This window comes from Tetranychus urticae, chromosome 1, assembly GCF_039701765.1.
Source record: "Tetranychus urticae isolate SD_2017Ah chromosome 1, NJAU_TeUrti_SD_1.0, whole genome shotgun sequence".
NCBI lineage: Eukaryota > Metazoa > Arthropoda > Arachnida > Trombidiformes > Tetranychidae > Tetranychus > Tetranychus urticae.
In genome coordinates this window covers 31373380-31394918 of record NC_142958.1, presented here as the reverse complement: position 1 = coordinate 31394918, position 21539 = coordinate 31373380, and the positions used below count along the sequence as shown (strand labels likewise).

Below are 21539 nucleotides of genomic sequence, written 5' to 3'. Positions count from 1 at the left end.
CATCATCATCATCTTCTTCTTCTTTTTAATCATTCCCATCATCTTGATCATCATCATGGTCATCGTAATCATTATCATCAACAAGTAAGTAAAGATGGAAAAAAAAGATTATGAGTTTTCTCTCACCTTTTTATAATGAACCGGCAAATATGTGTAAAAATACATCTCAGTTTCAAAGTAAAGAAGAGCCTACCTCTTCATTTTTCATCACCATCAACATTACCATCAACATCATCATCAACATCATGGTAATCATCAACTCTTCGGCAGTTATTTTCACCTTTTCATCTTTCATCGGATAAAGATTGGTTTCTTTTTTTGTTCATCTGAAGATGTTTTTCCTTTCCTTTGCTTCACTCATCTGTAAGTGAATCATGATTAGGTGTTGTTGTAAGATTTGTCTGACTCATTTTCTTCCATTATCTTCATCATTATCATCATTATCTTCTTCTGCTTTTCTTCTTCTTGCCTCACTGTTAAAATGACTGTTAATGCAGTTGATTTCATTTTTTGATGCCGCTGAAAGTGATAACAGACAAATTGCTGGGATTCGCAATCTTTTGGCGATCAACAACAAAGCCATTGGTGAGTTGTTTTAACAAAACATTTTTTGCTGCTTCTCTTTTGATAAAACCATTTTTCAATAAGACCGACTTTCAAACAGCATAACTTTGCCTCTTCCTTTGCTTTTTCAACTTTTCAAGATTCGTCATTGGATCAACAAATCAAATCAATATGGCAACGAAATGAAGTTCCTTGTCAGTGTTAGTTAACTCATCATTTCCTAGTTTTTTAAAACCTTCAATTTCAAAATCACTAGGTTAATACTACATATCGATGACTTTTCATTTTTCAGCAAGAATTATTAAAAATTCATTTTTCTCTTCGCATCTTTTTCTAGTTTGGAATGGCAACTCTGGATTTAACTGGTCTTAACATGGACTGAAGACATCAGCTATGGTTTACCTGACGTTTTACAATGATTTTCAATGATTTTGCAGACCATGAACTTATTCAAGTTTATGTTAGTGAATGTTTACTCAAACTGAACATGCATTAAGCAAAATCATTTGAAATGCAACTTAAATATTTGTCGATTTGTTGCTTAAAATTTAATTTCAACTGCAGCTGATATTTGCTTGAAATTAGCGGCCATTAGTCGAATATTGATTCAGAAATTATTCATTAACTATGTTTACTGTTGAGATTTGGTTATTCGTTTCCCATACAGATTAAACTCATATCACTTTCTGTTGTTTGTTTCTTCTGAGCCGATTCTTTGATTTGAAATTTTGATTTAAAGTGATTTTTACTGTGAGAGCGAAATAATTAAGAGTGTTTAAAATGAGCAAACAATTTGAAAAATTTAAGCCAACTAATGATGAGTATAATTAACAAATGTAAGGTTGATGTGTGTATTTTATGAGCTGGTAAAACTCAAATTAATTTAAACTGATTGGCTATCTTGAAAAGGAAATTTTTTCAGGCAGTTAAAGGATTTAAGATGATTTAATGAATCCATTAGTCTTGAATTGATTAATGACTTTATCGCTTCCCGATTTTTTGAGAGGAAATTATTTCAATTTATTCATTTTATCTTAATTTTGTCGATTTGTTCACTATTTGAGTTAAATCTTCATTTTTTAGCTTAAATTAGTATCTTCGCTCAAAAGTATTATTTGATTCAAGGTAACTTCAAGGCTCTATGTTATGTGATACGTTTGTATTTAGTTCAGACCAATCCATCGAAAGCAATCATCTCCAATTTCAAAGCGTCCATTTGAATCAATTTGCAAATTATACTTTTTGTTAATATTCTTATGATTGCTTTCGAAATAGTCTTCAATCACGAAAGAAATGAAAGATTTTACTTCTAAATATCACTGAACACTAATCGGATTCAATTTATTTGCCGTCAATTATTAGAGAAACTAGTTGATTTCAATTCAATTTAACTAACAATTAAAGTGAAAGTTTAAACTCAAAAAACAGAAACGAATCTTTTCCCAAACTAAACTGCCTCCATCTATCGATGTTGAAATACACTGTTTTCCTTAAAAGTTTAAACCAAAGTTTGATTAGCAAATGTAAATAATTTAAAGTGAATAATGCATTCAAAATTTATAATAAAGACTTCAAAATATAATTTAATTGCTTACTAAACGAGAATTAATCATTTTCCAAAAGTTACCTAACTTTCTACAAGGCTTCAAGCAAACTGTTGATCTTCGATGATACTAACGATGATGTTAGTCCAACAATCAACTAGAATCGGCGAAGAGATGTGAATTAGAGACTATCATTCGAGTCTGTGGGGAGGATATTCAAGATTCTAGACTAAAAGAATTCGATGAAAGATATTCCCTTAATGAGTTAATCGTAAAGGAAAATTTTCACAGAAAAACTTCTTACCATGAAGCTAATCCTTAATGTTGATTTCACCGGAACAGAAGAGATTGTTATCTTTATTAATGTGAAGAGCTGGAAAAACAATGTTAGAGTCAAATAGCTTTTTATCTTTAAACTGCCCATCGATCTCACGTATTTTCATTTTCCCAGTATTTATAATTTTAGGGGTTGAAAACACTATCAGCATGAATCTTGCTAGTCTAAAGAAATATCAATCATTTAAACTCGGTTTATGTTTACATTGTTTGTCCAGAATTCAATCACCAGATTTCAGAATTTAAAGAAGTTTCAATTCTATCGTCAGCTTGACCACAAAATGAATGTGTGTAAATTCATGAAAGAAAACATTGCTCTAGATAAAATAACCGACTGACTGACGTATAATTCAACCAAATATTCCGAGAACCCAAAAATAAAATCAGCGTGAGAAAATAATTATTCCTGAAAAATCACATTAAGGTTTCTTTGGTATAACAAGCAAACCGTTTGCTTGGGAAAAGTCCATTGATATTTACCTGTCAAATGAGACAAAATACAATTCTAATGATGTTGAATATTATCTGTTTAGAGACTCGATTGCTTATTGCCTTTAATGGTAAATCATAGACTTCCTTCCCAACCCTAAGTTTCCTAAAGCGTGCTCGTTTGGGTTCTGATCATAGTCATGAAAAAAGTCAAAGTTCAAAAACCTCATCTGTTCGATTAAATGATCTAATCAGATTTTTAGATTTCTATTTCTATTTAAACGGCACTATTTAATTCACTAATGGAAAAAATATTCATCTATTATATCTTTTAAAGTATTATGAACCTCTACCTTAGTGATTTGATCCTCAATTTCATCTTGAAAAACCACAAAACAATAAAATCACTCAAAGATCTCATCAAAACATTCCCTGATTCAATTACCTCAAATGAGACAATACTCAACAATAAAATCAAGCTCATTTTATGAACACTTCATAATTTTTTCATAAATGTTTGTGAAGTTAAATTCAACAGCAATAAGATGAAAAACAGGAATACGTTCACTCTCGACTGACCAGTCAAAAATTGGTAGAGCGACAAATCACAGTTAATATTCCCATAATGTTCAGTTTATTTACCAGAGATGGCAGAAAAAGATCGATCTTGAAGAGCTACGGCGAATCGATATGCCTTCCGGTCAGATTAAGCTCAACCTTTTAAAGTTTCGAGTTCTCGCGAAAGATTGAACGGCCTAAAATATTCAAAATAACTTATAAATTTGATGATTTTGGTCTTCACTCAATCATTTGAGTTGCCAAAAAATCATAAAATTTAAAGCTCGATCCGTGATTGATCTCTGAATCGATCTTGTGCTCAACCTTTTAATTTTTTCGATCTGAAGATCGAGCTGATCGTCGATCCTGCCATCTTTATTATTTACCAACACTTGTCTGTCTGATGAACCCTAACGTCTTGAATCAAAAGAGTGATCATCTTTTCTTTATTATTTACTTCTTCTCCTTGCTAATTGATTGTCGATTAGTTTGTTTTTATGATCAAAAGAGGTCTCAACATTACTCATTGAAAATCCAAAAATTATCAATAAACGGAATGGTTACAGGGAAAAGAGGATCCAATTAACAGATGAATCAAATTTCCAGCAGATAAGATCTTTTTAGCTTGATTAATGGCATTTTTAAGTTTATCACAAATAAAGTACCTGCAATGTGAAACAATGTTAATCAGTTTACATTTCAATTTACCAGGCTATAAGACAAGATAAAACGTAATCTGGTCACTTGGAAGGACCGTTTATATTCAAAGTCTGCTTTGTCATAATATAATCACTTTAACCCCTGATAATACAAAACACATGAGAAAATGGTGGGACAATCTCAGAGTAATATTAATAATAAGAGTTGCTTCCCAAACCAACGATAACCAATCTAAATATTTAAGCAAACAAACTTGAAAAGCATTGGGCCATAAATTGATTAATTGTCAACATACAACATAACTATAGCATGAAAAAAAAACAAAAAACAATAACCAAAGGTTATAACTTATAACAATGAAGACAGAAAAATGGAAAATAAATATTCCTATCAAGTGAACATTCCAGATTAATGCGTAAAACAGAAAAGGTTTTGATGTAATATATTTTGAATAACAGTTTATTAACATTTCACTTTGACCATGGGTCAGACAGTTGGGATACTTGAATTACTTTACAGTTGGAAAATAAAAAACAGATAACTGCCAATCACTATTAAAAATAACATCTGAATCAAGGTTAATTTCAGTTGGCCAATTGTTAGTTAATCTTAAATGGTTTTACCGTAAAACCGTGAACTGTTGATCTCAACTGATGAAATTGAGCCAGGTCATGACAGTCTCTTTCTACATTTACTGTTTTTAAACCCGTCAAACAGCTTTTTTACCATCGTCAACGCCATCTGTAGTAAAACTTTTACCATTACATTACATTCTTATAAACGCTATTGTTAAACTTGTTGGATTTAACTTTTCTTATTTTGACTGTTTTTTTTGATTTACCCTTTTTTGGTGACCCTTTTTACGTTGGAAACAATTGATTTGATATTTCCACTAATTGTGCTAATGAGTTAATTAAGGATATCTATATGTGAGCCAATAATTATGCTGTCAATACGTAACGCTACTCTGTGAAAAAGAGGCATACATTCCGTCCGCTTGTTTTCTTATTATTTTGCCCTAAGTTACTTCAGTCATTTGTTTTCTCTTTCTTTTTTTGCTTCTTTCTTCATCTTCATCTTCACCACCATCGTTATCATCATTCTCTACTTTTAATTTGGTCTTCTCAGACTGGGCTCTATTATTTTTATGACGGATGTAAATAACATGATCAACCAATTTTAAACGGTAAGCTGATACTTTTAAGCTATCTAACCAATGTAATTATCTCTTTATGCAATTTCTACTTTAACTTACTCCTATGATTTCTTTTCCTCCTACGCTTCCAATCGGAGGGCATTGATTGTTGCTTATGATCTATTATTTGTTTCCTATCCTTCTCTTTTGTCATAAACAGGTCATCCGATTCCTTCAGAGTGTCCGGGCCTTTGTGTTTCTTCTCATCTTCTTTATTTTGTATTTTTATTGTGTACCTGCCATGTAATCTTATGAAAAAGTTTATTTTCCTATTCAGTGGCCTATCTTTGTCTCTTCTGAGCAAAATTTGAGCCCAGTGATTCAGCGATGTGTATTATACTCTTAAGACAATTCCATTTCGTGATTTTGATGATGATGAGCTGTATGTTGCATTTAGTTCCATGTTCAACCAACATTACTACCAACGTAAATGATAACCACATTGAAGCAACATTATATCACACTGACGGAATTCCTGAAGGGCAAAACGAAAGTGAAAAAAATATTCCAGACATAGTCACATCCATAAGTCAACCAAATAAATTGCCAAACAGGCAAGTTTGCCCACCGATTCCTAGTATTCCTCATGCTGTACCTAATGTTCAAAATCCAAATATCTCTGTCGTTGCTGGCACAACGGTAACTTATTCTTGTGATAATGGTTATTATCGAAGTCACGGATCCTACGAGATCAAATGTATTACTTATCCATCCATTTTACCATTTATTACAAGAACTAAATGGGAAAATTCAACTCTGGTCTGTCAAAGTGAGTAACGAGTTTGCAAGAAGCAATTTGAGCATTTAAATAACATCTTTTATTTTTTTTCTCTAGTAATCACATGCACTGATCCAGGCTTTGTTGAGAATGCTGTTAGAATTGCCGTTGGTTTTAATTATGCTTCCAACATTAGCTATAGCTGTAATCCAGGCTATGTTATGTCTGGTGCGCCGTTCCTTCATTGTACCCAAAACGGTGTCTGGAATAGACAACTGCCTAGATGTGATCGTAAGTATTAGTCTCTCTTTTTCTGACGCTCACATAGAGCATTGCGAAACAAAATTATTCAAATTTTATTTTTCCTTTCATAGCTGTTTCATGTCCAAAACTGGAGAATCCTCAAATCGGATCTATCGTGTATAGTGATAGTAAACGTTCTTACAAATCCACCGCAACTATTTCGTGTCCACCCAAATATCATGTAGAAAAAAGCGTTTCTTTATCATGTGAATCTAATGGCAAATGGAAGGGCAGTTTGTCTAGATGTGTTGAAAATTTCTGCCTCAACTATGCGACTTCGCGTTCCGGTGTTTTAACTCTACCCAGGAAAAGTCAGTATTCTATCGGAGCTACTGTACTTGCAACATGTCACGATAAAAACAGAACAACTATACGTTGTAAAGAAGATGGCTCTTGGGAGTTAAATGGTTTCAAATGTTCTGATCCCGGTAAAAAATTTTGTTCTGTAATAACACCACTTGAGAACGGTCGACATAATGGATCTTCCAAGATCACTGGTTATTCTGATGGGGTTGTCATAGCTTTTTACTGCAATCCTAATTATTATCGCGATGGCCCACCTTGGATTCGTTGTCGTCATGGGAGCTGGACTTCGAATAAACCTAGATGTGTCTTACACGAATATGGCTCTCTTTCACGGTCACCATCATCATCATCAAATCAGCTCACTGTTTTAGGAACTGTATTGTTTGTTATTTTATTTTTCATACTCATAGTTTTATCCATCATTTTACATCGTCTCCGTCAAAGACATCTTGAGAAACAGTATTGGAAAAGATATTTTGGTAATCATACATATCGACAAAGTAGAACCAATATAACTGCTACCTGTAATCAAGAGATGAGATTTTTCTGCCAATCAAGAAGTACAGTTCCTGTAACAGATCTATGAGAGGTTTATATTTTTTTCTTGAAAACTGACCAAAAATATGAAAAAACCAAAAACACCGACTGTTGAACATATTATACATAAATTTTTTATCTTTCCACTGTGTTTTTATTGTCTATATTTGGTAAATTCTTGTTTTTCACTTTATAAAATTTTGTGAATACGAATCATAGCTCAGTTCATTCACAACTCATCAAGTATTTTGTTTTACCGATTGTATTTATCCATCTAAATTGAATCTAGAAGATTGGTAAACTATGTAAAAAAGTAATAAAGTCACTTTGCTTAAACTTCAATTTCGAACCTTTATTCCGCATATACACTCGAACAAAAAAAAACAGTAATTTTTGTTGACGTTTTTTAATCACAAAAGTGAGAAATTTCAGTTTAACATTAGATTTTAAATATCAGGACAAAGCAGTATTACTCTCTGTTCATCAACTTTTGTCGAGCTAACTTCTTTTTGGAAACCTTCTTTTTGGGTGCTTCTTCTCCGCCAGCTGGTTTTGCAACTACTTCTTCCTTCTCGGATAAAATAACTTCAAGATGGCATGGGCTGCTCATGTAAGCTATAGAAATATGAACGAAAGTAAAAATAGGAGAGATTAGTGAAAAGGTTTCGGAAAAAATTAACGGTGATAAAACTTACGGTTAATTCGACCATGGGCACGGTAAGTCCTTCTTCTCATTTTAGGGGCTCTGTTAACTTGGATGTGTTCAATTACCAATTTATCCCCATCTAATCCTTTCAAATCGGCATTACTTTCAGCATTACGAAGAAGTTGGAGTAAGAACTCAGCTGATTTTTTGGGCCATCTACCTTGGGTAGCTCCCCATGCCTTAGCCTAGAAAGATAATGAAAAATCGTGTTAAAACGACTTAAAAATAAAGATTTTAAATAATAAGCACAAAATACCAACCTGAGCTTTCCTACCAATACCACCATTGAACCGGCGGAATGGGACGATTTCCTTTTTGACTATAACATTTTTAAGGAATCTTTGAGCTCTTCGTAAGGGCATTTTCCTAATGACAGCAGCGGTTTCCCTAGTGTTCTGAATTTACAAAGCAAAACAAATAGTTAGAAAACAGTGATATTCAATGAAATAGAAAAAAATCTTACCTTAAAGTGAACTCTTAAATTAGATCCCCTGGCTTTACATGCTGAAGAATTGAAAAACAAAATATTAGATGATGAATTCAGCTTCAAATATGCAAAAAAACTTACATTTTGTGGGGTTGTCTGGTTCAGTTGAATATCTAGCCATTGTAATTAATTTAATAAACACAGACCAAAAAATTAAACTTTAACTTAATTATTTAACTAAACTTGAAGTCTATCAGCTCCAAACACACAAATCTTCCGTTTCCGCAGAGTAGTCAAGGTGATACCCAAGCGGTATTTTAGAGCAACTACACCGCGACTTATGAATAGTTTAAAATTATCTTTGAATTTCTTAAAAGATTAACTTTCTTTTTGATAATTAGTTAATTTATCGATTGATCAATCAAATATATTATAATTTCCCTATTAATAATCTTAGTAAAAATTCAAAACCTTATTCATGGTACATTTATTGAACTTCAATAAAAAAGAATAGTTTTCAAATGGAATAAAATTTGTAGCTCGCGCCTCTTTTGTGCATTTACTGAAATGCTTTCTGGTTTATAATTTTGCTCAACATTAATTTCCTCTTCCGTTTCTTCATTCGGTTTCGGTTTTCTGCTTGTTTACGATTTGTAGTCTTTAAATATACTTTAAATATATTAAATTTAATTAATCATGCCTCCAAAAGTTGATCCATCAGAAATCAAAATCGGTATGTATAAGTACTATTGAAGTACTCTGACTATTGTTTCTTTAATATTTATTTCCTTCATGATGACACCTTTCTTCCAACTAAACCTTTTCATTTTTTTATCTTGATCTTGTCCAACAGTTTACCTGCGAGCTGTCGGAGGTGAAGTTGGAGCTACCTCATCACTTGCTCCAAAAATCGGTCCTCTCGGTTTATCACCTAAAAAGGTTGGTGACGATATTGCTAAAGCAACCGCCGAATGGAAGGGACTTAAAGTTACTGTTAAACTGACCATTCAAAACAGGCAAGCCACTATTGACGTTGTACCCAGTGCTGCTAGTTTAATTATTCGTGCTCTTAAAGAACCACCCAGGGATCGTAAAAAGGTCAAAAATGTGAAACATAGCGGTAATTTATCTTTTGACGATATCCTGACTATTGCACGAGCCATGAGGAATAGAAGTATGGCTAAACAATTGGAAGGAACCGTAAAAGAAATTCTTGGTACATGTCAGAGTGTAGGTTGCTCTGTAGAAGGAATGCATCCACATACTCTTATTGAAAAGATTGATAACAAAGAAATGGAAGTGCCACTGGAATAAGTTTGGTTGATTCCATGAATAGTTTCCGACTGTTTTTCAAATGTCTAAATTAATAAAAAAGAGTAAAAAAAGTGAAATATTCGTTTTATATTGTTACTTTTGGATAGTTGCTCTTTTTAATAAGTTTTCATAACCATTTACGACTATTTACAATCGACAAGTACTCGCTTTAAAATAGATTGTTTTCTTATATCTTCTAATTTAACAATCATCCTGTGTAACCTTTCAGGTTCGCCTTTCATGAAATCTTTAATATGATACAAATTTTCATTTAGCCTATGATCAGTCACTCTATCTTGAACAATATTATAAGTTCGTATTTTTTCACTCCTTCCAGAATCACCATATTGTTCTCGTCTAAGTTTTTGATAATTAGCATAATGTAGCTCATTTTCACGTCGCGCAAGCAAGCTTTTTAAACGTTGCAATGCTCTTTCCTTATTCTCCAAATAAGATCTTGTTTCTTGACAAACGACTTGTAGGTTTGTTGGCAAATGTACAACGCGAGCACAAGTTTCTGTTCTATTGACATGCTGCCCACCAGGACCAGAAGAGGTTGTTGCTTCAAATTTCAAATCAGCATCTTTAAGATCAATTTTACCTAAATTACGAAGAGGTAAAATACCAACGGATGCAGTCGAGGTATGAATTCGTCCACTCCTTTCTGTTGAGGGAACTCTTTGTATTCTATGAACACCAGCTTCATGACGAAGAAAGGTAAATACTTGAAAGCCTTTTATGCTTAATGCAGCGTGTTTCAATCCCCCCAGTTCACTCAAATCATCTTCAACACTAGCAATCATCCATCCATGCCATTTAATGTACTTCAGATAAATTTGTAACAATTCAGCGGCAAATAACATGGCCTCTTGACCACCAACTCCTGCTTTGATTTCCAGGAAACATTCATTAACATTGCTGTATTCATCTTTGGTTAAAGTATCAATGATGTCATTTTGAAGGTCCAAAAATTTGACTCTTAGCTTACGAAGATCTTCATTGACCAAGTTTTCCAAATTTGAATCAGCTTCGTTCATAATTTCATGAAGTTGATTCAGCTCATCAACCAATGCATCAAATCTATTAGTTTGATCTAGATTTGCTTTTGAAAGCAGTACTTTAGGAATAGGTATTTCAAGAAGATTTGGCTTGTTCGAATAACGTCGTAACAATGAAGTTGCATTGAAACGTTTGAAGATTGGCAAGATCACTTTGAAGGAGTTTTTAAAAATCATTGCGATCGGCAAATAAATTTGTCTCGTGAAAACTGATATTAGATTTCAAATTTTCTAAATTGAAGTTGGTTGAAACCTGAAAATGAAAAGAAAACAATTTTAATTGTGTTTGAAAATCAAATATGCATCGCTTCAAAAAAAGTGTGATGCCTTGAAATGTAATAGTCCGAATTGAGTAATGGTTAAACTATTAGTCTAACCACTTCGCACATCGAGCTTAAACGAGCTAGTCTCGGGTCATTTTCAACTCAGTCAACCATGTAAGGTATCAATCGTAACCAATAAAGTTACAATCTCTCTTACCATAATCCATGATCGACCAGTTTATTTCTAACTACCCGACCTCCATTATGAAGGGGTTCAGCAAGAACCTAAAAGCGACATTCTCAGACCTTCCCAGGGACACTTGAAACCCCTTGTGCGAATTCATTTCAAGACAATAGGATAACCAAGAAAGTCGTATTATATACTTTACCTAAACCTTGAGCTTTTAGTTTGACGGGCAATCGAATCGAATGGTTTTAATTCAATTCTTGATTCATCCGCAGTTCTCATCGGTTTGCCAAACACTGTTGTTGTGTTTATGCTAAAATTTTACACGTTCAACACCAATTAAATAACAATCAAGTTGAAACCATGAAAAAACTAAGATTGATTAGAAAACGAGAAAGCAAAAATTTTCACAAGTAAGAACACGGTTATTTTGAAGATTGTTGTTAAATGATTTCAAGGCACAACACTTTAAATCAGTTCATGATTTATTGGCTGAATAAATAAATTATATGGACTAGTAAAAAACAGTAATTAAGCTTAATTAAAATTTACAAGTCTATCCTTTTTGATTCATTCACTTTTTACGATGTAAACATTGAACAGAAAACTCATGTTATTTGTTTGTAGCTCCATCTGGTTAAGTATGAGGCTTTTTAAAAAATTAACACATTGATTTTTCAATTTATCAAAACAGATTGACCTAATTCAGTTTCTTTAAATTTTTCGCTCAAATCTCAAAAATAACATTAGAAGATAATTAGATGAATACCATTTAAGTATTGATTTTAATTATGAATTTATCTTGGCAGATCAAAGTGATTATAATTTTAATGCATCTGTATATGAGATTATGGTCATGACTACGCTAAAAAATCAGAATTTCATATGTTATTCAACTGACTTGTAAAATTATTAGCTTTTGAATTTGAAGACCAATTCATGAAGCTCTAACCAATTTGAATCACTTTTTGTTCATTGAAAATCCATGTTGTAGTAAATATTGATCATTCTCAGTAAGAAATCCTTTAGTAGCTTCTGCTAAATTTGAAACTTCAAACTCTGGCCAACTCCTCATTTCGACGAATAATTTGATGAATTCATCTGGTTCCAAATCTTTGAAAGCCTTATGTACAGTAATACCATTCTTGATCAATTTAAGGCCACAATCGGAGACTAGTTTTCTGTAAAACATGATGAAAAGTAAAATAAATAAATTGTGTAATGGATTACATAATAGGCTTCCTTTACTCTTCGTAACTCTTCGTAAGACTCAAACTTACTCCATGAATGGAATGATTCGATTTCTCCTTCGAGCCATTGTTTGTTTCACAAAATAAAAATAATCAGGCCAATCTTTGGTTGATATTAAATCAGGTAACTCCAGTTTAGGTAGTATAGAAACCAAATGTACATTCTCAGGATTGCTATTTTTCGTCTATTTGGGAAAAGTTGAAAATGAAATTAATGAAAAGGAGATTTGATCATTTTACGTTTATGAACTTACTTTTTGATTATTTACAGAAGGATAGAAGCAGTCAAAATTGAATGTTGCAAGGTGATTAATTTGAAAAAAAGATTGATACAAAATATGTGAGGCTTGATGATGAATCGGCCTAACATCCTTTTTGGTTTTCATAAAGCCATATTCTTTCTCACTTAGGAAAACGAATAACTGAGATCGTCCAGAAGCATAGATGCCACTTTGTAAAGTTAACTCGCTAATTAATCGACGAAGAACTCTTCTCTCTGTACTAGGGGTCAAAGTTAAAATAAGTTTTAGAGGAGGGTCGTCAGTCCAGTTAACAGGAGCTGTTTCCAGAGCAGAATCGAGTACTCTTTTGCAACCTTCAATTCCACTGTTTTCTTTAAAATTGCTTCTAAAATTGTGAAAATCAAAATTCCGTAGTTCCAATCTATCAGGATAAGTTTCTTGTAATGTCTAGAAAAGAGTAAAATTGAAATAAAGATTAGTATTGTTCACAATTTGAGAGGTTAACAAGCAAACTCACTTGTAAAACAGATTTGTATGGACTGGAACCATGAAGTAATCCTCTAACTTTAGGAGCACCAGCTTTGAGAAGGGCTTCAAGGAGCAGACCAGGTCCTGGTGATGTATCGATTACTACTGCTGTCTCCTTGGACCAATCAGAGCTAATCGAATCAACTGTAAATTTAATCACCTCAGCGTCAACCAAGTGAATCCTTTCAGAAGAAGCTGGTATCACAAGTTTGTTGTTGTTTTTCCGATTGGCATAATAAGCACGATTGACATGATGATGATAAACAGGGAAACAAGATCTCAAAAGCTTAGAAGTTGAATTCATGAATTTGACTGATGAAAATTCGAGCATAAATAAATTATTATTAACAAACATAAATAAAGTCAGCAATAGAAAGAATAACAATGTTTATCACATGTTTGTGGGTTTGTTTATGGCGCTTCAGTAAAGTAAAATGTTTTGCTTTAACACATGTTACTCTAGTAACCATCTCAATGACTTTTGTGTTAATTTTTGCATTTTAATTAATAGTTTAATTATGAGGCACATTAAGTTTCTTGGTCGTACTGTTTTAGTTAAAGATGGTAAAATTGAAGCTGCTTTCAAGATTATGAACAGGTAAGCATCCTTAAATTGATTTTTCCACCATAACTAATATCAAATGTTTTTTAACATTCATGTTGAATGTAACGAGATTTCATTTTAATATTCATATTTTTTCGTTTTATTTCAGAGTTCTTGCCAGTGAAGGCTGTTTCGAAAATTTTAGACGAAATCAAAGATATGAAAAACCTTATCTTGCCAGAAGGAGATTCAATTTCGAGAGATGTAAGGCCATTTATGAAGAAGACATGGCAAGAAAGATTAGTTTCATCATGAGAAAGAACCGAGTTGAACCGTATCCTGGAAGGACATAAATCAAATTAAATATTGTAATTAGTCAATGTTCACCTTTTCCATGTAGTTAAAGTTATAATGGCGAAAAGAAACCTATTTAATGCTATTTCAATGCAAACTCAGCACAATATCTTTGCAATCAATATATTTAAAAACTATAGTCATTAAATTTGATTCCAACAATTAAAATCTATCTCTGTTTTTATTCATTTTATTGTCATTCTGTAATTATCTGACAATCGTGAAACTACTGTTTTAAACTTATAGCTAAAAAACAATATCTTTATAGTAATCACTTGATTCTAAAATTTAGATGAGAAAGCTCGTTCTATTAGATGCTGCGTAAAGAAGTTGAATCAATTTATTAAGCTTTAAATCGAAGAGTCTTTTATGATAATTTATACAATTGATTTGAATTGTTTGTACTTTATCTGGTTAATTATTTATCGTCATATTTAATATAATGTAATGTAAAATGTGAATTTCAGTTTTGGCGGTGATTCCTTACCAGGGGGAGCTTCAGTATCTCCCTAGTTACTTCACGGAAACGGAAAGAACATTGCTTGTTTGTAGCTGGAAAAGTAATTTTATATTTTCCACATTTCTTCCTTTCGTGGAAATTTGTTAGTTTACAATTTAATTGTTTTAGTTAATTAATATACAAAATGGTTGTTAAAAAGGTAATTATTGATTAGTGATTGGTTAACCATGTTTTATGCCCTGACTTGTGTGTTTAATCAATGTGTCTTTTCACCATTTAACAGATTAAAATTGTTAGAAGGAAGAAGGTTCCACCACCACCTCCGCCGGTTGTTGTTCAACCCAAGAAAACTGTGGTTCCAGTTATCAAAGAGAAGAAAAAGAACCCTTTAATTCAAAAGAGACCTAAGAATTTCGGTATTGGTCAAGACATTCAACCTAAACGTGATCTTACAAGATTTGTTCGATGGCCAAGGTATATCTTGCTCCAACGTAAACGTGCTATTCTTAACCAGAGAATTAAGGTTCCACCTTCAGTCAACCAATTCAGAGCATGTAATCTGGATAAACAAACAGCTATTCAGTTGTTCCGTTTGTTGGAAAAGTATCGACCTGAAGACAAGCGAGCTAAGAAACTTAGGTTGAGAGCTATCGCTAAAGAAAAGGCTGCTGGCAAGAAAGTCACTCCACAAAAAAGACCTCCAACCGTTCGATTTGGTATGTCTTATTAATTCTAGCCTTCATCTAATTCTTGACCAATTGTTCTGCATTTGATCTCACAATAATTTTTTTTATAAATTTTAGGTTGCAACAAGGTTACATCTTTAGTTGAGCAAAAGAAAGCTGCTCTGGTTATTATTGCTGCTGACGTTGACCCCATCGAAATTGTTTTACATCTTCCTACCCTCTGCAGAAAGATGGGTATTCCTTATTGCATCGTTAAAGGTGGACGATCACGATTGGGCTACATTGTCCGACGTAAGAGCATTGCTTGTTGTGCTCTTGTAAATGTCAATCCCGAGGATAAGGTAAGTTTTACCCATAGCTAACATGAATCTATCTTTCGACTTGATTCTAATTGTTTTTAACTTTTTTTCTTTTTCAGAACAACTTGGCCAAACTCTGTGAAACCATTAAGACTAACTTTAACGATAGATACGAAGAAATGAGAAAACAATGGGGTGGTGGTGTTCTCAGTTTTAGGTCTCGAGCTAAACAAGCCAAGCTTGAGAAAGCAAAGGCTAAAGAACTTCAACAACAACAATCTGGTGGTATCACAATTCAATGAAGATTTCATTTTTTGTAAAAGTATAATCTTCTGAAGTAAATAATTTAACTAAGTACATTCTGTCAAGATGTTTATTTTCATATTTTTCGCGTTATTAAATTAATTGTGTGTCTTTCTTCTGCCATAATTCCGATTTGAGAGCAAGAAACTTCAAAGTCTTTCATTTAGAAACTGCATTTTATTTAATTTTATTTTATGGCTTAAAATTTAGCGAATTGAAAAAGAGGGTATCGTTTGGATTAGATAGTTCTATTTAAGTTACAATATTTTATTTCACTTCAAAGAAGTCTTTACTCTTTATTTATTCATATGGATTTATCCCGACATTTTCTTTTTATCATGGATTTGAATTGTTCAGAAATTCAAAAATTGAAGTTGCATTTCTGCAAAGAGTAACCAGAAGACACGCACGATAAGGTAGTGGGTCCTGGGCAATGAGTAATGCAACTGTACCATTACTCTTTGGTCCTGGGTCTGATTTTATTTTCAATCTTGACTTCGGACTTCTAGAGCCCGCACAAACACCAAGAGTTTCAAATTCTGATGAGGGGCTATTTGTGGATCTCCCCTAAAGGTGACGCTGTTGCCAGATTTATTTTCTCTTTCTTTTTCTCACTTGCATGAGCACCATCTTTCGGGGAGATTCACAACTAGCCCTTTACCTTTTCTTGTTATTCTTTGATTTTTGTTTATGCGCCATCTATAGTTGAGCAAAAGTACTTTTACCTTATATCCATGTTTTTGCTCTTTCCGTTTCCTGTATAAGAGTCAACAAATAATTTAGTAGTTGGTTTCTTCAGTAATTGTATTATTAATTGTAGTTACTCCATCAATTGGATTTAATCAAAGGTATGTTTTTTTGTTTTAATTTGTGTTATTATTAATTAACTGTTCAAATTATTGATCTTTGTTTTCAGATGACAAATACTAAGGGTTATCGGCGAGGTACCAGATACACTTTTGCTCGGCCATTCAGAAGGCGAGGTGTTGAGCATCTTTCAACCTTCTTGAAAGTCTACAAACGTGGGGATATTGTTGACATCAAAGGTAATGGTGCTTTCCACAAAGGTATGCCATTCAAATTTTATCATGGTAAAACTGGCCGAGTTTTCAATGTAACCAAACATGGTCTTGGAGTCATTGTCAACAAGCGAGTCCGAAACCGAGTTATTCCCAAGAAGATTAACATTAGGATTGAACACGTTTCTCACTCCAAGTGTCGTCAAGATTTCCTCACCCGTGTTAAGGAGAATGAAGAACTCAAGAAACTCGCAAAGGAAAAGAAGGTTAATAAACCAAACCTTAAGAGACAACCCGTTGCACCAAGAGGTGGACATTTGATTAGAGTAACACGAGTAAACCGACCGGTTAATTTAGCTCCTTTACCTTATGAGCTGGTTGCTTAAATTTTACTGGTTCCAATAAATTAATTTACTGTTAATTTCGAAATGCTATCGTTTCTTTCGTCTAATTCATTTTCATTATAAAAATTCGGTATTTTACATTCGGGTCTGGTCAATGATCAAATATGAGTTATTAAAAAAAGAGACAAGTTCAAATAGTGTACATGGAAAAAATATATTATAGCTCAAGAACCTCGATACAATATTTATCATGTTTTATACCATTATACAGAGAGTTATTAGATAATTTAGTCTTAGAAGTTAATAAATCATCCAATAGTGTGGATATTTCGTGACATTTTTCCAGCGACTCTTCCATCATAATTAGTTTGTCGTCCAATTTCTTAAGAGTATTTTTGATAACATCACTTTTAGTGAATAACAGAAGTTTTAAACATGCGTCCAAGATGACGATTAACCAATCAATAATAAAACCATTATCTATTTGCAGCATTTCAATCAGGATGTCGATAATTTGGACAAATTGGTCAGCACTTAAATTAGTTGATTTTACAACAGAAACCATGAAGTTATGATTGAATGGGCGAGAGATGATAGAATTTAAAAGTTCTTTGCACATAGTATCTTGAGGCGAAAAACATTTCGCTTTTAGAATAGTTGCCAGAGCAGAAAAGATAGCCCTTTCTGATAAAATTTCATCAGGTTTAGGTAATAATTTTTTTAGTTCAGTCAAGGTAATGCCATCAGTTAATAGTGTAGTTATTTTGATATCTGTCGATGAATCGAGAAAGATATGGTCAGAAGAAGGTTGCTGTTTACAGCTTTTGTTATTTGGAACGAAATTTTTCCCCATAACGCTAGCCAAAGTAGCGGGCTTGATTTCATATTGTATGCACAACATTGCTTTTGGGCTGGCGATGAAGAGTTTTCCATTTGATTGGGATATAAAATCAGGTATAGGTACAATGTCTAGAGGTAATTGGCTAGTGATAACTTTAAATTTCAAATTAACTATTTTCAATGAATAAGTTTCCCCTTCTCGAACAACAACGGCTAGTGTATCTTCCTCAGGTAAACAAAGTGCACTTATTATGATGGAATCACGTAGAGATAGCTGTGAGATTGAAAAAGCAAGAATAAGATTATTAAGAAATATAGTTTGTTGGCATGGTTAATGTTGATAAACTTACCAGAAGTTGGTCGCCATCAATATCAAGAAGATGGATGTTTCCATTTTCGGTTAAACCAATAGGTTTCCCACTTTTTGTCATTGTTAAACATTTGTAATTTTGTTTTACTGTGTACTTGGCATCAAAATTTCCCAGTCCATTAATAAAATCTGCTTTGATCATATAAAGTTTATTGAAACAATTTTGAGTTTTAGTTAATAGAGCAACCCAAGATGATTCTGGATTAAATTGATTAATGGTAGTTTTTATTATTTCCTCGCTTTCTGGAATGATACCATCTCCGGGAAATTTTCCCTTTTCGGCAATTACTGAACCCAACGGTCGAACAAACCCATTTTTAAATAGTACTAAAGACTCTTTGATAGGACTGGCGAGTAAGCAATGAATTGATTTACCAAGCCTAACTTGAACAAGATCATCCTCAGAGTCGCATTTATATAAAGCTACTTTCAATTGTTTAACAGCAACAAATTTTTCGTTTACATGGTCATAAATTAGAGGTGCAACTAGTGAGTCTAGTTCACTGAAAGTCCAACACTTAATTGGTAAGCATGTATTCAAATCATAGAGTACAGCAAGATGTTTACTTTCACTGAAAATAATTTTATCCTGTCCATACGGTGTAAGAGAAGGAAATATACATGTGAATGGCTCAATACAAGTCCGAATAGTAGCAATATCCCCGAAAATTGCCATGGAGGAAGTAACAATAAATAATGTTTAACACAATTAACAAAAAATAGTCCCACAATTAATAATAAATTTAAATAATTTTTAGTTAAACTGAATTTTGAACAAACTCATTGAACATGAAACTTATTCTAAACTGAATCAAAAACGTGATATGTGAACATGTGATTTGAGTTACTATGGTAATCATATCGATATATTGAATCGTTGTTAACGGAAGAAAATTTGTTTTCATACAAACAAATTTCTCGCTAATTTTTAATTAAAGTTTAATTAATTTTATTGCATCGCCAAATATGAATGATTTTTAAAATATTTCCTTGCCGGTTGTGTTATTTTTTTGAATTTTTCTAAGTTAGTTTTGACCCACAAGTCAGTATTGTTCAAGGTAAGTCAACTGATTTGAATCTATCGCACCTGACTTTTATAGCAACAGATTGATTATGAAAAATGAAACGTTTTATCTAAATTTCTAGAATTAGATAATCTTATTCAAATTTAAATCACTCATTGTTTATTGGAATGCTTTTCATTGGCAGTATTTCAATATGTTTTAATTGCTTAACTGATCGATTGGAATGTTATTCTGATTTTGGCTTTAATTTTTCTATTATCATTTCTTGGGTGGGAATTTTCTAATCCTCTTGACATTGCTGACTAATTATCGCTCAATTTTTATCTATTATTATTGTACAAGCTTTCTAGACTCACCCTGAGTGTTGCTTTAAGATTGCACACCTCAAAAATTCTCTATAATTAGCACGATAATTTACTTTTAGCTTCATTTAATTCTCATTCTACTTTTAAGTAACTCAGCAGATTCAACAAATCAAATCAATATGGCAACCAAATGGGGAATCCTCAGTGCTGGTAAAATCTCTCATGATTTCACTGTTTGTCTTCGAAGTTTAGATCCTGCTGAACATCAGGTAAGTCTTATTATGCCATTGCTTAAATGTTCCATTTTTAATACTCTTTAAACTTTCTCTTTTATTTCAGGCTGTCGCTGTAGCTGCCCGGAATATCGGTGATGCCTTGAAATTTGCTGCCAATCATAAAATTCCTCGAGCTTATGGTTCTTATCAAGAGCTTGCAAATGATCCAAATGTTGAAGTTGTGTACATTGGGACTCTTGTGAGTCATCATTTTAGCACTACTAAAATGATGTTGGAAGCTGGTAAACATGTTTTAGTGGAAAAATCGTTTACTGCGACCAGCGAAGAAGCACGAGAGTTGATCAATCTGGCTCGATCCAAAAAATTGTTCTTAATGGAGGCAATTTGGTCACGTTTCAATCCAGTTTTTACTCTCCTAATGGATAAAATCAAAACTAAAGCTCTCGGTGATGTTGTTTCTGTCAATGCAACTTTCGGTTTAGATTTGACCAACGTTGAGCGATTGATAAAGAAAGCTTCTGGAGGTGGAACTCTTCTTGACCTAGGAGTCTATACGATAAACGTAATCCAAGTCGCAGTGGGTAATAAAAAACCCGAGCAAATTTTGGCAGCTGGACATCTTAATGAAGATGGTAAGTTTTAATTGTTAAAATTTGATTTGATTTTGTAACATTTTTTCATCAACATAAACTTTAATCCATTCAGGTGTTGATGAATCAGTCGCTGTCGCTTTTAAATATTCTGATGGTCAAGTTGCAATGATGTCGAATACCCTACGAGGACAAATGCCTAACGAAGCTCATATTGTTTTTACCAAAGGTGCTATCAAAATTCCTGCTCCTTTCTGGTGCCCAACTAAAGTTATTGTGTTAACAGGAGAAAATCTTTCTAAAGAAGAAGTTTTTGAGTTTGAACCTCCTAAAGTCGTTGCTGAGTGTAACTTTGTTAATAGTGGATTTTTGAGTTACGAAGCTTCACATGTACGAGATTGTTTAGTCAAAGGTTTGACTGAAAGCCCAATTCTGCCGCTTGATGATACATTAACAATCCGGGAAATTACTGATGAAATATTCAGACAGGTTGGAGTTCATTTTTAAGAGTAAAATATACTTCACAAGAATAGTTTAGATACTATTCTAGATGATAAACAGATAGCTACAAAAGCAACAATGTACTGATTCTCCGTGGGGTTCCGAACTTATCTTATTCTGATTGCGGAATGCTTTGCTCATCATAGCTGTTCGTTGATTAGTATCACCAATCTAAATCGATATTTTTGGTTTTATTCTTGTTATAAATTATGTTAAATTTTTCTGATAATTGTTTTTAGAAAATTTTGTTTAAAAAATCTTAAATTTTCCACTTGAATATGCCTCTAAAAGCTTAAGGTAGATCAAATAAAAGATCAGACGTAATATTGAATCATTTGTTCTGCTTTATTTGCAAGTATCATTTTTAATTACAATCCATTTGCACTTAATTGAATATCAATGTTTCATGATCATCTTCATAACATTTTATCATACTAATGTGCTGATCTAGAAGCCTTAGTCCATAAAACTAGAGCTTCATTTCACTCTTTATCATGACTTTATTCACATAGCAACGCTAATCCGAGATTTATTTAAT

At 32.8% G+C, this 21539-nt stretch overlaps 10 protein-coding genes, 2 long non-coding RNA genes and 1 other non-coding gene across 18 annotated transcripts; 7 read left to right on the top strand and 6 right to left on the bottom strand.

Annotated features, from left to right (window-relative positions):
• Positions 1-224: 224 nt before the first annotated feature.
• On the top strand, positions 225-1266 carry LOC107362050 (uncharacterized). 3 transcript variants are annotated; one of them, XR_016198045.1, is made up of 4 exons: positions 225-363; positions 498-585; positions 705-764; positions 902-1050. It is a non-coding gene; the product is annotated as an uncharacterized LOC107362050 (long non-coding RNA). The 3 variants fall into 3 exon arrangements; XR_016198046.1 differs by having other exon boundaries at positions 705-820; XR_001568604.3 differs by lacking the exon at positions 705-764 and having other exon boundaries at positions 902-1266.
• Positions 1267-4048: 2782 nt separating this feature from the next.
• On the bottom strand, positions 4049-4669 carry LOC149094961 (uncharacterized). Its single transcript, XR_016198048.1, has 2 exons — positions 4604-4669; positions 4049-4096 (listed from the first exon to the last, which is right to left on the bottom strand). It is a non-coding gene; the product is annotated as an uncharacterized LOC149094961 (long non-coding RNA).
• Positions 4670-4869: 200 nt separating this feature from the next.
• Positions 4870-7486, top strand: LOC107361975 (beta-2-glycoprotein 1). The gene is made up of 4 exons (XM_015928943.2): positions 4870-5277; positions 5447-6055; positions 6122-6295; positions 6379-7486. Exons 2-4 carry the CDS (start codon positions 5614-5616, stop codon positions 7197-7199), a joined length of 1437 nt encoding a protein of 478 aa, XP_015784429.1. The 5' UTR covers positions 4870-5277; positions 5447-5613; the 3' UTR covers positions 7200-7486.
• On the bottom strand, positions 7482-8526 carry RpL17 (ribosomal protein L17). Its single transcript, XM_015928944.3, has 5 exons — positions 8425-8526; positions 8320-8360; positions 8117-8251; positions 7846-8041; positions 7482-7765 (listed from the first exon to the last, which is right to left on the bottom strand). Exons 1-5 carry the CDS (start codon positions 8462-8464, stop codon positions 7620-7622), a joined length of 558 nt encoding a protein of 185 aa, XP_015784430.1. The 5' UTR covers positions 8465-8526; the 3' UTR covers positions 7482-7619.
• Positions 8527-8922: 396 nt separating this feature from the next.
• On the top strand, positions 8923-9674 carry RpL12 (ribosomal protein L12). The gene is made up of 2 exons (XM_015929077.2): positions 8923-9016; positions 9137-9674. Exons 1-2 carry the CDS (start codon positions 8980-8982, stop codon positions 9595-9597), a joined length of 498 nt encoding a protein of 165 aa, XP_015784563.1. The 5' UTR covers positions 8923-8979; the 3' UTR covers positions 9598-9674.
• A 6-nt stretch (positions 9675-9680) lies between these two features.
• mRF1 (mitochondrial translation release factor 1) lies at positions 9681-11680 on the bottom strand. The gene is made up of 2 exons (XM_015929076.3): positions 11308-11680; positions 9681-10908 (listed from the first exon to the last, which is right to left on the bottom strand). The coding sequence occupies exon 2, from the start codon at positions 10830-10832 to the stop codon at positions 9741-9743; it is 1092 nt and encodes a 363-aa protein (XP_015784562.1). The 5' UTR covers positions 10833-10908; positions 11308-11680; the 3' UTR covers positions 9681-9740.
• LOC149094960 (Nuclear RNase P) lies at positions 10983-11268 on the bottom strand. Its single transcript, XR_016198214.1, has one exon.
• A 189-nt stretch (positions 11681-11869) lies between the features above and the next one.
• mtTFB2 (mitochondrial transcription factor B2) lies at positions 11870-13529 on the bottom strand. The gene is made up of 4 exons (XM_015929155.3): positions 13115-13529; positions 12610-13044; positions 12386-12540; positions 11870-12286 (listed from the first exon to the last, which is right to left on the bottom strand). Exons 1-4 carry the CDS (start codon positions 13478-13480, stop codon positions 12067-12069), a joined length of 1176 nt encoding a protein of 391 aa, XP_015784641.2. The 5' UTR covers positions 13481-13529; the 3' UTR covers positions 11870-12066.
• Positions 13530-13591: 62 nt separating this feature from the next.
• mRpS21 (mitochondrial ribosomal protein S21) lies at positions 13592-14191 on the top strand. The gene is made up of 2 exons (XM_015929157.3): positions 13592-13723; positions 13839-14191. Exons 1-2 carry the CDS (start codon positions 13644-13646, stop codon positions 14020-14022), a joined length of 264 nt encoding a protein of 87 aa, XP_015784643.1. The 5' UTR covers positions 13592-13643; the 3' UTR covers positions 14023-14191.
• Positions 14192-14616: 425 nt separating this feature from the next.
• On the top strand, positions 14617-15825 carry RpL7A (ribosomal protein L7A). The gene is made up of 4 exons (XM_015929109.3): positions 14617-14682; positions 14767-15199; positions 15287-15510; positions 15588-15825. The coding sequence occupies exons 1-4, from the start codon at positions 14668-14670 to the stop codon at positions 15768-15770; spliced, it is 855 nt and encodes a 284-aa protein (XP_015784595.1). The 5' UTR covers positions 14617-14667; the 3' UTR covers positions 15771-15825.
• Positions 15826-16541: 716 nt separating this feature from the next.
• On the top strand, positions 16542-17211 carry RpL21 (ribosomal protein L21). The gene is made up of 2 exons (XM_015929049.3): positions 16542-16619; positions 16688-17211. Exon 2 carries the CDS (start codon positions 16688-16690, stop codon positions 17174-17176), a length of 489 nt encoding a protein of 162 aa, XP_015784535.1. The 5' UTR covers positions 16542-16619; the 3' UTR covers positions 17177-17211.
• Positions 17212-17329: 118 nt separating this feature from the next.
• LOC107362053 (uncharacterized) lies at positions 17330-19142 on the bottom strand. The gene is made up of 2 exons (XM_089266455.1): positions 18325-19142; positions 17330-18248 (listed from the first exon to the last, which is right to left on the bottom strand). Exons 1-2 carry the CDS (start codon positions 19018-19020, stop codon positions 17352-17354), a joined length of 1593 nt encoding a protein of 530 aa, XP_089122581.1. The 5' UTR covers positions 19021-19142; the 3' UTR covers positions 17330-17351.
• An 88-nt stretch (positions 19143-19230) lies between these two features.
• Positions 19231-21332, top strand: LOC107361962 (trans-1,2-dihydrobenzene-1,2-diol dehydrogenase-like). Of its 4 annotated transcripts, none has more exons than XM_089266459.1 (4): positions 19231-19402; positions 19834-19943; positions 20014-20542; positions 20616-21332. In XM_089266459.1, exons 2-4 carry the CDS (start codon positions 19854-19856, stop codon positions 21005-21007), a joined length of 1011 nt encoding a protein of 336 aa, XP_089122585.1. In that variant the 5' UTR covers positions 19231-19402; positions 19834-19853; the 3' UTR covers positions 21008-21332. The 4 variants fall into 4 exon arrangements, with proteins under 4 accessions (XP_089122585.1, XP_089122584.1, XP_089122583.1 ...); XM_089266458.1 differs by having other exon boundaries at positions 19831-19943; XM_089266457.1 differs by having other exon boundaries at positions 19823-19943.
• The last annotated feature ends 207 nt before the right edge of the window (positions 21333-21539 follow it).

Coding starts and splice junctions, on each gene's coding strand:
- LOC107361975 (XM_015928943.2), top strand. CDS start 5,614: ATGTGTATTATACTCTTAAGACAATTCCATTTCGTGATTTTGATGATG. Junction 6,056..6,121: donor TTCAACTCTGGTCTGTCAAA/GTGAGTAACGAG, acceptor TTTTTTCTCTAG/TAATCACATGCACTGATCCA. Junction 6,296..6,378: donor ACAACTGCCTAGATGTGATC/GTAAGTATTAGT, acceptor TTCCTTTCATAG/CTGTTTCATGTCCAAAACTG.
- RpL17 (XM_015928944.3), bottom strand. CDS start 8,464: ATGGCTAGATATTCAACTGAACCAGACAACCCCACAAAAT. Junction 8,361..8,424: donor ACCAGACAACCCCACAAAAT/GTAAGTTTTTTT, acceptor TCAATTCTTCAG/CATGTAAAGCCAGGGGATCT. Junction 8,252..8,319: donor ATTTAAGAGTTCACTTTAAG/GTAAGATTTTTT, acceptor TTGTAAATTCAG/AACACTAGGGAAACCGCTGC.
- RpL12 (XM_015929077.2), top strand. CDS start 8,980: ATGCCTCCAAAAGTTGATCCATCAGAAATCAAAATCG. Junction 9,017..9,136: donor TCCATCAGAAATCAAAATCG/GTATGTATAAGT, acceptor CTTGTCCAACAG/TTTACCTGCGAGCTGTCGGA.
- mRF1 (XM_015929076.3), bottom strand. CDS start 10,832: ATGATTTTTAAAAACTCCTTCAAAGTGATCTTGCCAATCTTCAAACGT.
- mtTFB2 (XM_015929155.3), bottom strand. CDS start 13,480: ATGTTTGTTAATAATAATTTATTTATGCTCGAATTTTCATCAGTCAAA. Junction 13,045..13,114: donor CATACAAATCTGTTTTACAA/GTGAGTTTGCTT, acceptor ACTCTTTTCTAG/ACATTACAAGAAACTTATCC. Junction 12,541..12,609: donor CTTCTGTAAATAATCAAAAA/GTAAGTTCATAA, acceptor TTTCCCAAATAG/ACGAAAAATAGCAATCCTGA.
- mRpS21 (XM_015929157.3), top strand. CDS start 13,644: ATGAGGCACATTAAGTTTCTTGGTCGTACTGTTTTAGTTAAAGATGGT. Junction 13,724..13,838: donor GCTTTCAAGATTATGAACAG/GTAAGCATCCTT, acceptor GTTTTATTTCAG/AGTTCTTGCCAGTGAAGGCT.
- RpL7A (XM_015929109.3), top strand. Junction 15,200..15,286: donor ACCTCCAACCGTTCGATTTG/GTATGTCTTATT, acceptor TATAAATTTTAG/GTTGCAACAAGGTTACATCT. Junction 15,511..15,587: donor ATGTCAATCCCGAGGATAAG/GTAAGTTTTACC, acceptor TTTCTTTTTCAG/AACAACTTGGCCAAACTCTG.
- RpL21 (XM_015929049.3), top strand. CDS start 16,688: ATGACAAATACTAAGGGTTATCGGCGAGGTACCAGATACACTTTTGCT.
- LOC107362053 (XM_089266455.1), bottom strand. CDS start 19,020: ATGGCAATTTTCGGGGATATTGCTACTATTCGGACTTGTATTGAGCCA. Junction 18,249..18,324: donor TTGATGGCGACCAACTTCTG/GTAAGTTTATCA, acceptor TCAATCTCACAG/CTATCTCTACGTGATTCCAT.
- LOC107361962 (XM_089266459.1), top strand. CDS start 19,854: ATGGCAACCAAATGGGGAATCCTCAGTGCTGGTAAAATCTCTCATGAT. Junction 19,944..20,013: donor TAGATCCTGCTGAACATCAG/GTAAGTCTTATT, acceptor CTTTTATTTCAG/GCTGTCGCTGTAGCTGCCCG. Junction 20,543..20,615: donor TGGACATCTTAATGAAGATG/GTAAGTTTTAAT, acceptor TAATCCATTCAG/GTGTTGATGAATCAGTCGCT.